Source organism: Aulostomus chinensis, chromosome 6 (genome assembly GCF_037954235.1).
Source record: "Aulostomus chinensis isolate RoL2024-O1b breed Wild chromosome 6, RoL_Achi_v1.0, whole genome shotgun sequence".
NCBI classification, from domain to species: Eukaryota; Metazoa; Chordata; class Actinopteri; order Syngnathiformes; family Aulostomidae; genus Aulostomus; species Aulostomus chinensis.
The window spans coordinates 1,760,976-1,775,000 of record NC_141325.1 but is presented as its reverse complement, the minus strand read 5'-3'; the positions used below and the strand labels follow the sequence as shown (position 1 = coordinate 1,775,000).

At 48.5% G+C, this 14,025-nt stretch overlaps 2 protein-coding genes and 1 long non-coding RNA gene across 3 annotated transcripts in view; 2 read left to right on the top strand and 1 right to left on the bottom strand.

The window, feature by feature from the left end:
- The window catches only part of LOC147259667 (uncharacterized), a 6,234-nt gene extending 6,091 nt beyond the window's left edge, over positions 1-143 (top strand). The window contains exon 3 of the long non-coding RNA XR_015116353.1: positions 41-143. This is a non-coding gene — a long non-coding RNA (uncharacterized LOC147259667). The remainder of the gene's footprint in view (positions 1-40) is intronic.
- The window catches only part of mmp11a (matrix metallopeptidase 11a), a 28,167-nt gene extending 24,576 nt beyond the window's left edge, over positions 1-3,591 (bottom strand). The window contains exon 1 of the mRNA XM_086205749.1: positions 3,229-3,591. Within this exon, the coding sequence (XP_086061875.1) occupies positions 3,229-3,333 (105 nt within the window). The 5' untranslated portion in view covers positions 3,334-3,591. The remainder of the gene's footprint in view (positions 1-3,228) is intronic.
- A 5,484-nt stretch (positions 3,592-9,075) lies between these two features.
- gstt1a (glutathione S-transferase theta 1a) lies at positions 9,076-13,838 on the top strand. Its single transcript, XM_086205748.1, has 5 exons — positions 9,076-9,293; positions 11,314-11,401; positions 11,552-11,702; positions 12,598-12,774; positions 13,479-13,838. The coding sequence occupies exons 1-5, from the start codon at positions 9,188-9,190 to the stop codon at positions 13,677-13,679; spliced, it is 723 nt and encodes a 240-aa protein (XP_086061874.1). The 5' UTR covers positions 9,076-9,187; the 3' UTR covers positions 13,680-13,838.
- The last annotated feature ends 187 nt before the right edge of the window (positions 13,839-14,025 follow it).

The following is a 14,025-nucleotide window of genomic DNA, read 5'->3' as shown; positions in this document are numbered from 1 at the left end:
TCCAGGCCTGTGTAATCAGACGCTCTTTTGTCAACCACAGCCACCAGAAATACTGATTAGCCTTTCCAGTGGAATCACCAGCAGACACAACAGCGTCCTCACCACAGGTGCGGCGTGGAGACTGGGCACCGCCACGTGACGCTGACAGGAGACGCATCTTCTCCTGTTTTCCACTGACACCTGTGGTAATAACACTTTCCTGTGTTCTTTTTATTTTAATTAAAAGTACACCTCCATTTAGAACGAAAAAGTGCTGACACAGACATGCCTGAGAACACATATGATGTAATCGATGGCGTGATCGACTCATCTTTGTGCATTTAAATCATGTTTGTGGCTTCAGCCGCGTGTTTTTGACTTGTAAGGCGTGCTCACGTGTGGAAAAGTGTTCGGTTTTGTAGAAGTTGCTAAAATGATCCTTCAGCTCAGGCTCTCCTTTCGCTGTTTCATGAATTCTAGACCCAGGAAGATGGCGATGACCTCATCGACGCGCCAGACTTTGAAACGCCTCATCAATGGTCCGCATGCAGTTTTCCAGAGTTCCTTTGTCAGTGCATCCACGATTGCTTTATTTTTGTTATCTTTCCCTCCGAGCAGACGCAGTCTCAGGCCGAGGTGGAACCTGCCGACATTCCAAGGTTTTCTCACATTCCTCCTCTTTGATAAAGTTGTCCTACCAGGCAGGATTCTTCCCGCTGCTCCATGCCGACTGCTAAAGCTGCTGGACACGGGAATTATCAGACAATTGGCAGGAGACAAACGTCTACTACTACTACGACCAGTACAACTACTACGACTACTGCCATGTACAACTCCTACTATGTCAACTCATTCCTCAGTCCAAGCACTCATCAGAGAGAATCACTGAAGCCGGTTTTGACACGTTTGCATCTGAATTACGCTATGAAATCTTTGCAGGTTTTTACATCATTTTGTGGCTCGTACATCAGTCGACCCGCATGGCGCCGCCGGTCTAGCCATCAGAGACTCAGGGCGCCATCACAGGGTTTACCTGCACTGCTGCTGGCGTTGCTTCAGTTGCAGCAGAGTTAGGCTTCTCAATGGACCAGTCTTGGTCCTGATACGCAAGAACGCAGAGGAACTGAGATATTGACAGAAGCATGTCTGCCTCCAGGACACTAGGAGGCAGTCTACTCTCTGATAGCAGGATTATTATCACACTTTGTTCCAAACTGAACAAGTTAATTTAAATAAGTAAACTCAAACCTGTGAGAGAAAAGCAGTGAACTTTCTAAAATGAGACTGATTCAATTTTGTCTCATCTGTATTGTTTTTGCCAAAGTTGACCCACGCCGACGGTTCTCCCCACCGTACGCCACCGCAGCCCGGCAGTTCAGGAGCTGCTGCTCATTCCAAAGTTCCAGTTGCAGGTGGACAAACACAGTAAATCCACGTTTTGTATCGTCGTGTGTTTTGCATTGAGCGTCGTAGCTGGTAACTGCCAATCAAACATTTGACAAACAACCTCAATCAAAACACTGTCTTGTTCAGAATAATGTGGGATTATGACTGTCAGCGTAACCAGAGACTATAATTGGCTGATGCTTCAAACCAGACCTCATCTCCTGTCCCTCCCCCAGCACTCGTAACGCTGCTTCTCCAGTTTGTTTGGAAAAATGACGTATTTTCTGTTTACCTGTAAACAGGACATTCCTGTGTCAGCGCCAGCTCAGCTCGTGTAAATAAAGGTTAAACGTTTGCTACAGGAAGTAGCGCTAAGATACCGCAGAGCAAAGGGTGAAGACCAGAGAGCGACGAGTCGAGAGGGGACTAAACACATTACTGAGAGGAACATGAGATGATGAAGATAAATAATCCCTCACTGGAGAAGCCACTAAAACATAAAAGTGCATCTCTCCGCTGACGCCGCCGTGACGCGTCCTGATGGTGGACCCCCTCGCTTTTATGGTGTTGTTGACAAAATGCCTGTCAGACCTGTTATTACTGCTTCCTGCCCTGCTGACTCGGGACTCAGCAGCGTCTCTGCTCTCCTCAGCAGAGCCCCGGCCCGGTGCAATCGTCCAGACCGTACATCAGTACTGCAGTACTACACGGCACCTCCTGACGACCAGCAGCGGCTCTTCTCCTCGACACTGAGCCTCTGTGCACGCTGTCAAACTGCTGTAACACACACGTGGTAACACACTCGACAACACGGAGGTGTGAGACAGGAAGACCGCAGTCCACACACATCTTCACTTCTGAAAATGTTCCATAAAAAGTACAAGAAAAAGTGAATCTTTGGACACGCTGAGGCTGCGAAGTGATTAAAAACTCCCTGATGGAGGAACTTCCTGAAGCAGCAAGCTTGAACACCCTTCAACACACGGGTGCAGTGATGATGCCGCCGCTGCCGCCGCTGCCGCCGCCCTCAGTCAGGACAGGCAGCCTGCGCTTTACAGAAGTAAACAGAATCAGCGTCAGGGCCCGTTTCACTGGACCCTGCAGCATGGCTCACCCTGCTGCTGCTGAGCTCACAAAAACATGTTGTGATGATGACGATGATGATGACGATGACGACGATGATGATGATAGTCATTTGTTCCCTGTAAGACGTTATGGCGGTGACAGGTCAGCTCCAGTCAGCCATCACACTGACCTGACTGGTCCTGATGCGTCCTGGGAAAGAGGCCCAGCGCCAGAACAGTCCTGCTTCACTTGAGCAGCAATAACAAATCAGTTGAAAGCAAATGAATCCCCCATAATTGAATAAGGAAAGAATCGTTTCAGGTTCCGACTCTTGAACCTCAGGATTCACAGCTCTTCACCTCGTCTGGAACCGACCAGATCTCTGAGGTGCGGACGGACAACAAGTTACTGCAGCAACTTTTCAGGCATTTTTCAGTTTTTCTGGACTTTTGCTTCGCAGCACGATTGTGAAAATACCCGGATGACTAATTGAAACTAATTGTTCGATGCAGCCCCGTGAGTTACAAGTGCACGTTAGGGTTTTATGATCACTTTTGCAACAAGTTCTGCACAAAAACACTACAACAGGCGCGCGCGTGCGTGTGTGTGTGTGTGTGTGTGTAAGGGTCGGAAGACCCACAGAAAGAATCAAGACCGTCAACTCTCCATATTCCTTTCAAATGCAAACCTATGAATCGGTTTCCATCCTCGCTAACGCGCTCAGCGGGTCATTTTTGCGCCATTCAAGCGTCCAAACGTGCGCAGCAGGAGTTCGAATCTTAGCGTGAGAGAACTCACCGGTGCCACTTTGTACCTGCTGGATCTCCGCGCCGGGACACAAAGCGTGCTCGGGAGGCATTGCAGCGCCAAGACGCAGCAGCACACGACCAGAGAAGTCCGCATCCTCAGCGCCGTCAGGAGCCGCGGAGGTGCACTGGCAGGGCGGGTTTTGGCGCAGCGGAGTGCGGTCGGTGCGCAGCGCCGGGAGTCACAGGGCTGCAGGGTCCGGGGCGACTTCGCTTTAAATAGACTCTGATTTCTTTGTTCTCCTCTGTTTTTTTTCCCCTGCTCATAGAGTCTCTCTTTTTTTCTTTTTTCTTTTCTACAGCCGCGGGCTGATAATACCACCCGCTACCATGTGACTCTTAACCCTTTCCCCGCCACGCGCCCAAACTGGAAACAGATGATGCGCCGCGTTGTTCCGCCACCTGCGGATCCGCGCAGCGGCAGCAGGAGCGAAACAAAAATGTGGCATGTCGAGCGTGACTCAGAGGCAGGGGCATGGCAATAGGATTATTCTAAGAGTATTTATTCTAAGAGTATTAGAGCCTCAATACTAACCAACTACTTCTGCTGAAGTACTTTTACTAGAAAGAAGATTTTTCTCCTTTCAGACCCACATGAGTTCTAGTAAAGTCTACTTCTGCTACTTGCAACAAGACCTCCTCCACTGATGGTAATACTCTGCAGAGTACATACTGTACATCTGCCGATACTACAACTTCTACAGTGTTCATGGCACAACTACTGCTGCCTCTCAGCTCAAATATTTGTTCTGAGAATGCTCCTGAGAACGTTCCGTCCTGGTCCTGCCGATGTTTTTGATTTAGATGTGTCATTCATTTTCAAGACTCAGATCTGCTTGCTGGACCCAACCGGCTCCTCGCCGTCCCCCCAGCGTGGAAGTTCTTGCTTTTTATCAATTTGCCCTTTGACCTTTGTTCAAAGGTCCTGTTTATTGACTATCTTCTGGAACGTCGTGCTCCAAATTTCTGATCCTGCAGAATTGAGCTCCCAGAATTTGGGACTGTTCCTTTAATTAAATGTCACCGACGCTCACAGAGCTTTTGTCCTCTGAATCAGCTGAACTCTGTTAGCATATGCTAGCACAGTTAGCAAAATGTAGCAACTAAAGGCACCTGCTTTGTACCATAACAAGCACACCATGCTAGCATGCTAATGCTAGCGTTTCACTCAAAGCCCAGTCCCCCAGAGAGGAGAATTTTTGCCTGCTTCAGCTCCATGCTAAGCTGAGCTAACCAGCTCCTAGCCTGGTGTTGCTTCCTGTCCTGTGACATATGGACGGATGGATGTCAGCTTCAGTTCTGGATCAAAATGGGATGTCATTTTTTTCTTCTCACCCAGCCAACATGAAACGTTACACTCTTGATTAGCGATGACATCACAAAACAGGATATGAGCAACACTTCCAAGTCGTCTGAGGTTTATGACCACACTGGTTTTTTTTGCTCTCTCATTTTTTGTGTGTCATTGACACCGTTTAGCGCCACAGTGTCCTGTAATAAACCCCAGACCTACAAGAATGAAGCTGCAGGTCGAGGCTGATGAAATTTCAAAATGTCCTTAGAAGCGTCCTGATGGCCAACCCAGCGATGTCACAGGTCAACTACCGGATAAAAGGAGGAGAAGGAACCGTCGGATGATGACGAACATGAAAGGAGACGTGCTTGTGGTTCACAGGAGAACGTAAAGATAAAGAGGGAAAGAATACAACACTTGAGAAGCTCAGGAGGAATATTTCTTTTTGCAGCTGTGAGATTAAACGTCTGAGCAGCTCAGCTGGAGGTTTCGTGACCTACCTCCGTCCCTTTGTGCAGGAAAAGCTCTCTATGAGTCAGTTTGAGATCATTTCTATAATCACAGCCGCTAATCGTAGCAAAGAATGTAGCAGTGATTTCCTGTTTAATGGCCGTCAGGTTTCTGAGGGCTCTTTGGACATGAAAAGAGTCCCTAACAAAGTCTGACCGCCTGACGAGAAACTGCAAACTGCAGGCCTGTTCTTTCAGAGGTGAAGTGACAAGGGGCTGGAATTAATGTCGCTGGAGGCAGATTGATTATATTAAGAGGTCGATTAGACATGGAGCTGGCTCAGGATTGGTTGGTTCTTTGGTGGGGGATGAAGTCAGAGAGATGGTCACAGGAAAGGTCACATGAGGGAGGATGAACAGTCTCTGTCCAGAGCTCCAGGTCTCCTGAGCAGGACCCAGGACTCAAGCTGCAGGATGAACGAGTCCTCGGCCACTCCTCCGGCCACTGTCATCCCACCAGCTTCATCAACAAGTCATCTCACGTTCCCCACAGATGGTCCCAATACACTTCCCACCTTGGGATAGTTTACAAGAAGTGGCAGCGTGCCAGCACATGACAGCAGCTCTCAATTAGAAAAGAAATCAGCGGCTGCCAAGTCCAATAAAGATCTGCTTACGTGCCTCTGGTGCACAGACACGCCGATGCTGGAGTTTCACGAGGGAGACGGACGGCAGGGCTGAAAGGATGAAGACACTCCTGGGAACGGAGGAGTTCGATGGGTGGAGCCACTGCTGATGTTCAAAGTGGCGCTTTTCTTGAACATTAGTGCCTCGACGTGGTGCAGTTCCTTCACTGACCACTAGATGCTAGTTTGAAGACTGTAATTTCCAGGAAATGACGTGTTGACGTGTTTTCTGCCGCTGACGGTGTGGCGCCACAGCGCCATTCCAGATGTTACAGATAAAAATGTGTCACATTATCGTCCTTCCACAGCACTGAAAGCCCCGCCAGGTGAGGTGGCGCGGGCTCTCTTGCTGAGCGACCGTGTTAGCAGCAGCATCGATGCTAAGATTAACGCTCTCTTGGACCCTTTTTTTCCTCATGTTTGGCTGCACTGTCACTTCCCCGGAAACAGGACGGAGCGACATTAAAAAAAAAAAACACGCAAGAATTCTTGTTACACAACCGACTGGTGGCAGCACCGGTGTGAGTCCTCTGGGATGTTTGCCCTCCTAAGAATGCTGATGCTCCTCAAATGATTTCATCCACTGCGTCGTGCGTCGGTGTACAAGACAACAGCATTCATCTGAACATGAACTGCAACCTTGGTTGGTTTGGTCAAGAGTAAACAAATAAATCACACTTCCAGACCCACAGTCAGCTTTTGTTTCGGCTTCTTTGTGTCCCGCTGCAATCGAGCTGCAGATCTCATCAGATAAGCAGCTGTTTCCTTCTGCTGCTCCTGATGCAGCTAGCAGCTGTCTGTCCACACCACACACACCACACACACGCACACACACACACACACACACACACGCACACACACACACACACACACACACACACACTACAATGATGGACCTCATTCTTTTTTTCTTCCTTTTCAGAGCAAAAGATGCAAACACCGAACAAAACACACGACTGAAGTGCGAGGCGCTCGCGGGAGGCCAGCGTCTCCGTATCGTGCACCTGATCAAGCAGGTGATGGCCGACTGCAGGACACCACGTGTTCAAGGCTTTTGTTTGGCTCGCACACCCTCAAGGAGGAGCCATCAGCCTGCAGGCCCCCTGAGGCTGGAGGTGCTGCCACGTCTTGTTCTGCAGTCTTCATATTATGAGGAGGATGAGATGATTGTGACGCTGTAACACTGACATAACGTCCGCCATCCACTGTGTTCTCACTCACCTGCTGGAGGTGTCGAGCACAGGAGAGTTGTGTCGGCCGACTTTTGTCAAAGTTCGCCTGACTTGAATTCGTCTTCCTGAGGTGTTGAATATCAGTGATGCAGAACAGCAGCGCGTTTATCCTTTAAGAACGTTACTGAGGAGCCCGGTGGTTGTTGGGGCCGTTGCAGGGTGGTCTGCTGCTTAAATGGATTGTGTGGTCATACAAAAGGTCACAGGTTTGATCCCTGCCACAGCTGACGTGTCCATCAACCTCCATGTATCCTGGAGCTGAACACTGAGCCATTGTGTGAATAAACCTCAGCCCGGAGCACAGACGTGCTTCACGGCAACACGCAGCTCTGACATGTGAGCTGAAACATCACACGTGTGATCGTGGAAACTGATTCTATTCGCTCTCAGATGTTTCAGATGACAGCGGCGCTCCGCCGTCACCCTGAATGAAGGGTTAGCGCCAATAACGCACTTCCTGTCATTAGGATGCCTCCTGTTTAATGTGAAACTCCGACAAAGTTCAGCCTCAATCCGTCGCCTGAGAAATCCATTTTTCATACGGCTGCTTTTGGGTTTGTGTCAGTCGCACGTTTCAAAACAAAGACCACATGTGTCCGTTTAATGCGAAACAGACGCGTGTGGAAGCCTGCAGCTGCTGCCGCCCTGACGGCCGCGGCGTGGAAAACGGCCCTGGAGGGGTTAAACAGACCCAATTGGGGTTATTAGCAGGTTTGACGGCATTAAACCACATTCTCTCCCTCTTCAGTGACCCTGGCTGACCCCTGGCAGGCCTCGCCACAACAAAAGGAGCCAAAGAGGTGATGGGAGATCAAGACAGAGGCGGACGAGTGCGCGGCGCTAATCCGGGTTTTCCTTCGGTGACGTCACGGCCTTGTTTACATTGAGTCCCTCAGGAAATGACTTCTGCTGTAATTTTAGTGAAGAAAACAACTTTGTGACTGGAGGAAGAAGCAGAGGCGTTGACCCGCCTGATGTCGCGAATGAATGAAGGACAAATAGCAATCAGTTCATCGATTGTTTAAAAATCCCTCTGGAAATGACTGTTTATGCTGTTTTCTGTTTCTCTGAGGTGCAAAGTCCTGTTGTCGTTGGTTTGTTGATCCGCAGCAGGGACGGTGCTAAAGGTGGGACGACTCACTACAACGTCCTCAGCGTGAGGAGAAGCAGTGAGTGTTGTGAGTTGACCCCGCTGACCTCCTCCCGGGTCATCACCACTCCTCTCATGCAGCTCCCGCATTCCATCAGGAGGTGAGAGGGTCGCAGGCCCGCCTTCGCCGTAAACAACAGAGCCCCACCGGCCAGAGTGACGTCTGCTCACTCCTGAACTGACGTGAACCTGACGGGGTGACGCGGAACCTGCAGCCTTTACTGACCTCTGGTGGTGCTTAGCCGGAACTGCTGCAATTCCAGGCTGTCAATCAAAATCCCAACATGAATGGTTAAATGTGTTGCTTGGCGCCATCATGTGACGGAGGGGAGAGTTTTCCTCCTTCAAGTTGAACAGATTGTAATTAAATAGCACTTTCAAATTTATTTTTTTATTTAAAAAAAAACTCCCCCCAAGAAAGAACAGAGCAGAACAATAATGAAATAAAACATACAATTTTCAGTTTCACAATAAATGAGTAGAAGAATTTATAACTTTTTTCTACATTAATACAGTCAATATTTACAGAAATCAACATGACGACTAGCTCAGAAAAAGACAACAGTCAATATTAACATAAAACAACAGAACGGATTATAAAGCATAAAAACAGTTTACAGGGAATTTAATCTGTCCGTTTCTCCACAAACCCTAAATTACTGTATATCTGCGTATTCCCAGTGTTTGTGGAGTACTGATCATTAGGCTGGATTAAGGAGACCTGGATTATACCAGAGGATGACCTGGAGAGTTGGTAAACCATGAGTGCAGGGGTGGGCGACCCTGTGCCCTGAGGGCCCTGTGAGTGCAGGTGTTCCTTCCAACCCAACCCTTTAACCACTGATTAACACACCTTCAGCCACAGAGGAGTGTTAATCAGTGGACTCTCCTGTTAAAGTGTTGGGTTGGAGGGAAAACCTGGTTGCCCACCCCTGATCTAGTATGACGTCATAACTGTTACAGGCTTCATCCAGCTCCTCTCTCTGCTGTCGTTCCGGCTCCGGACACCAGAGGTCACTGCCGGCCACCCCCGCGGCAGGAGTCCTGGGGCGGCGTAGGGCGGAGCTCCGCGCAAGACGGAGCTGTGAACACGGAGCAGTGCTGGAGACAGACCGTCCGCTGCCGCCAACACCCGGACCCATGGAGCTCTACCTGGACCTGCACTCGCAGCCCTGCTGCTGCGTCTTCCTGTTCGCGAGGGCGGTCGGGATCCACTTCGAGTTCAAGCACGTAGACCTCCTCGCAGGTAACATTGAAGGACCCGGATCCTCCTCTGACGCGTCACCTCGTTCAGCGAGTGTTTAGACAGCGGATGTGCAGACCTGGACCGTGTTGCACCAGGTCCGAACCTGGTTCCGATCTGCTCGGAACCCTCAAGAGCCTCCAGCTGCAGCGGTGGCTGATTAACCCGTGAGGGCGCGGACAGTTTAACTCTTTCAGAACCAGTAAGAACCGTCCTGAGGTTCTGGAACTGAAAAGAAACTATGGTGTGCCATCCTGCGAGATTCGGTATCGTTGGATACCAAATAAATACAGGACCAATATCACCGATACCGATATTTCTAACATTTCAGGTTGATGTATAATCAAAGTAATCCTTCAGTATTTCTTTCACAGTTAACACATCAATATCAGTACCAACGCTATCAATCAATATCAGTACCAACGCTATCAATCAATATCAGTACCAACGCTATCAATCAATATCAGTACCAACGCTATCAATCAATATCAGTACCAACGCTATCAATCAATATCAGTACCAACGCGGCTATCAATCAATATCAGTACCAACGCTATCAATCAATATCAGTACCAACGCTGCTATCAATCAATATCAGTACCAACACCGCTATCAATCAATATCAGTACCAACGCTATCAATCAATATCAGTACCAACGCTATCAATCAATATCAGTACCAACACCGCTATCAATCAATATCAGTACCAACGCTATCAATCAATATCAGTACCAACGCTATCAATCAATATCAGTACCAATGCGGCTATCAATCAATATCAGTACCAACGCTATCAATCAATATCAGTACCAACGCTATCAATCAATATCAGTACCAACACCGCTATCAATCAATATCAGTACCAACGCTATCAATCAATATCAGTACCAACGCTATCAATCAATATCAGTACCAACACCGCGATCAATCAATATCAGTACCAACGCTATCAATCAATATCATTACCAACGCAGCTATCAATCAATATCAGTACCAACGCGGCTATCAATCAATATCAGTACCAACACTGCTATCAATCAATATCAGTACCAACGCTATCAATCAATATCAGTACCAACGCTATCAATCAATATCAGTACCAACACCGCGATCAATCAATATCAGTACCAACGCTATCAATCAATATCAGTACCAACGCGGCTATCAATCAATATCAGTACCAACACCGCTATCAATCAATATCAGTACCAACGCTATCAATCAATATCAGTACCAACGCTATCAATCAATATCAGTACCAACACCGCTATCAATCAATATCAGTACCAACGCTATCAATCAATATCAGTACCAACGCTGCTATCAATCAATATCAGTACCAACGCGGCTATCAATCAATATCAGTACCAACACCGCTATCAATCAATATCAGTACCAACGCGGCTATCAATCAATATCAGTACCAACACCGCTATCAATCAATATCAGTACCAACGCTATCAATCAATATCAGTACCAACGCTATCAATCAATATCAGTACCAACGCTGCTATCAATCAATATCAGTACCAACGCGGCTATCAATCAATATCAGTACCAACAACGCTATCAATCAATATCAGTACCAACGCTATCAATCAATATCAGTACCAACGCTGCTATCAATCAATATCAGTACCAACACCGCTATCAATCAATATCAGTACCAACGCGATCAATCAATATCAGTACCAACGCTATCAATCAATATCAGTACCAACGCTGCTATCAATCAATATCAGTACCAACGCGGCTATCAATCAATATCAGTACCAACACCGCTATCAATCAATATCAGTACCAACGCTATCAATCAATATCAGTACCAACGCTATCAATCAATATCAGTACCAACACTGCTATCAATCAATATCAGTACCAACACTGCTATCAATCAATATCAGTACCAATACTATCAGTATTTGGATCGATCACCACGAACAGAGAGCTTCCACGGTCCCTGGTCCTCCTCTCAGGTTCCAGGGCAGGAGTCACGTTCTCCCTCCGTGTGTCTTTGTCCCAGGGCAGCAGTATGGCGAGGAGTTCGGGAGGATCAGCGTGATCAGGAAGGTTCCGGTCATGAGGGACGAAGGCTTCGTGCTGACGGAGAGGTACTCGGCCAGAGCTCTCTGACCCGCTCACACCACCGTGACTCAGTCATGTTAGAACAGTCGTGTGAGGGTTCTGGTTCCCCGTAGACGCCAGCGGGCTTGTGTGTTCTGCTCGGTTCTGATTGGTCGTTGTGTCTTTGTTGTCATCAGTGTCGCGATCCTGCAGTACCTGGCGCAGAAACACAAGGTGGCGGATCACTGGTACCCCGTGGAGCTGCAGCGGCGAGCCCGCGTTGACGAGTTCCTGTCCTGGCAGCACACCAACCTCCGAGCCCACGGGTCCAAGGTCTTCCTGCTGCGGGTACGGTCCTGCTCCATGTACCGGCACAACCGCGCTTGACTTGTTGCGATGCCACTGAAAGTCTGAACGTGCTTTGGGGTTCAGGGTCAGGACTGTCCTGATCCTTGGCTTTGATTCATCTGGCGGTTCTTCGGCATCACAACATCGATAAACAACTTGTTTGTTTGTTTGTTTGTGTTTTTACGGTCGACCGCCGTCCAGACGGAACGGACGCCTGCACACGTGTGCCGGTCCCCTCATGGGCTGAAACCCTGCTTGCGAAACCCTGGACTGCATCCAAGGGTGACGAGTCAAATGTCCAGCTGTTGCTCAATGTTCTCTTGTAACAGCAGAGAGCGATGAGGAGAACTTCTCCTTTTAGTGCCTCTACGTATCAAATACACTCCTGATACCAGAGGCAGAAAAAAAACGGATCAGGAAGCTCGCAGCCTCGTCATCCTGGTCAGGTTCAGGCAGGTTTCTGTCTCCAGTACGTCGAGCAAATTGGAACTTTAGTTGCTGATACCAGAGACATTAGGACAGTGCTGGAGAAAACAAGCTAACAGGCTAAACACACACACACACACACACACACACACACACACACACACACACACACACACACACAGAGTCATCAGGCAGTGTTTCCACCCATCTGGAAGGAAACACATTTCTGCTGTCTGAGCGCCAGCAGTTGTCCTCATCCGCCCAATGGACTCACAGGGGAACCGTGCGAGCGCTCGGCAGTTCAGTTCCCTCTGGATGAATTTTACATTTTGTCAGTTTTCTTTGAAGCTCTGTGGTACGTCTGAGTTCTTGAGGGTTCCTTAGGAGAAGAGCAAAACTCCAAATGTAGAGCCTGGACTCCACCTGTGGCGTTAGACTCTGCTGAGACTGCATTCGTCTGCTCTCACAGACGCTGTTCCCCGTCGTCATGGATGCCGACGTCCCCGAGGAGAAGATGGACGCCGCTGTGGAGGACCTGAACCGGTCCCTCCACCTGCTGGAGGAGAAGTTTCTCCAGGACAAACCGTTCCTCGTTGGAGACAAGATCTCGGTGGCGGATCTGGTGGCTGCCATGGGGATCATGCAGGTGAGATCACGTTCCCCGTACAGGGAACGTTGAGGAAGGTTTCAGCGTAAATGGAGGAACCTGAAGTTGAGCAAACTTCCTGAACCAAAAAGAACCTCATTGGTTGGTTCTTAAAGGTTCCTGCAATGTCACTAAAGACAAAGACGGAATGTTCTACTGTCACGAACCCCTACACAGTGCTAGAACACACTGAATGTTCTGTTGTTCCCTAATATGGCTGCATGTCCCTCCTTCACGGGAACGTGTCCATCCACCAGTGGGGACGTGTTGAGAACATCCTGAGAACGTATGCAGTTGTTGGGGAACTTTTTCTTCTTGGAAAGTCAGAGTAAGACCATTTTCATAGATCTTAAGGAGAACCCTGTTGAGGTTCTTTCTCTTCATTCTAAAATCCTTTAGGCTGTGGCCACTAACCAAAATGGAACATTCTCCTCAGGTCATAGAGAGAACTTTGAGAACTAAGAAACTCCTAGCGCATTGTAAAGGTGTGGGATGTGTAGCACCTTCGTAGAACCTTTCCAGGATCTTTCAACCATGTTATGCAAGGTCCCCAGAATGTTCTCTCTTATGTTTCCTATGTGTTGTTCTGACAAGATTGAAATGAGAACTTCCAGATCTAATATGCTCGAGCTCATTGAGCCGAAGCTCATCCTCAGTTCCCGTGATGGAACCCTCTGAGAAGGTCATGTGCTTGTGTTCCGCAGCCTTTGGCCACTGGCCTGGATGTGCTCGCCGGCCGGCCGAAGCTGGCGGCCTGGAGAGAACGTGTGAAGAGCGAAGTCGGAGAGAAACATTTTGATGAAGCTCACGAGAAGATCATGAAGGCAAGCAGCCTGCGGGAGGCGCTGGAGAGCAGCAACAGGCTGGAGCTGCTCAAACTGCAGTTGCGGAAGCTCTTCGTGTGAGATCCTGTCACCGATGAAGAACGCAGGAATCAACACGTTCCTCTTCAGTCCATCGTAGTGAGATGCTCTCGGCTGAGTTCCTGTGCAGGTTGAAGTGTTGGGGTTGTTTATCACTGCTGAAATAAAGTCCCACAGCACAGCGTCCCCTGGCGTCAGAATAAAAACTAACCACGCAAACGCATGTTAACAGTTTTAACTAAACACTGTTTCATTAACTTAGCCCACGTTTAAAAAAAAAAAATCTGTTACCATGGTGATGGGTGGTGTCAGATCAGCAACCCCCAGAGGCAAAACCTGAAGGGAGAATTTAATTTTGGAAGGAGCTGATAAATTCTGATTTAAGGAG

Excerpts from the sequence above, each read along its gene's own strand:
- gstt1a (XM_086205748.1), top strand. The coding sequence starts at position 9,188 with ATGGAGCTCTACCTGGACCTGCACTCGCAGCCCTGCTGCTGCGTCTTC. Across the intron at positions 9,294-11,313 it reads GCACGTAGACCTCCTCGCAG|GGCAGCAGTATGGCGAGGAG; the intron begins GTAACATTGAAG and ends TCTTTGTCCCAG. Across the intron at positions 11,703-12,597 it reads CCAAGGTCTTCCTGCTGCGG|ACGCTGTTCCCCGTCGTCAT; the intron begins GTACGGTCCTGC and ends CTGCTCTCACAG.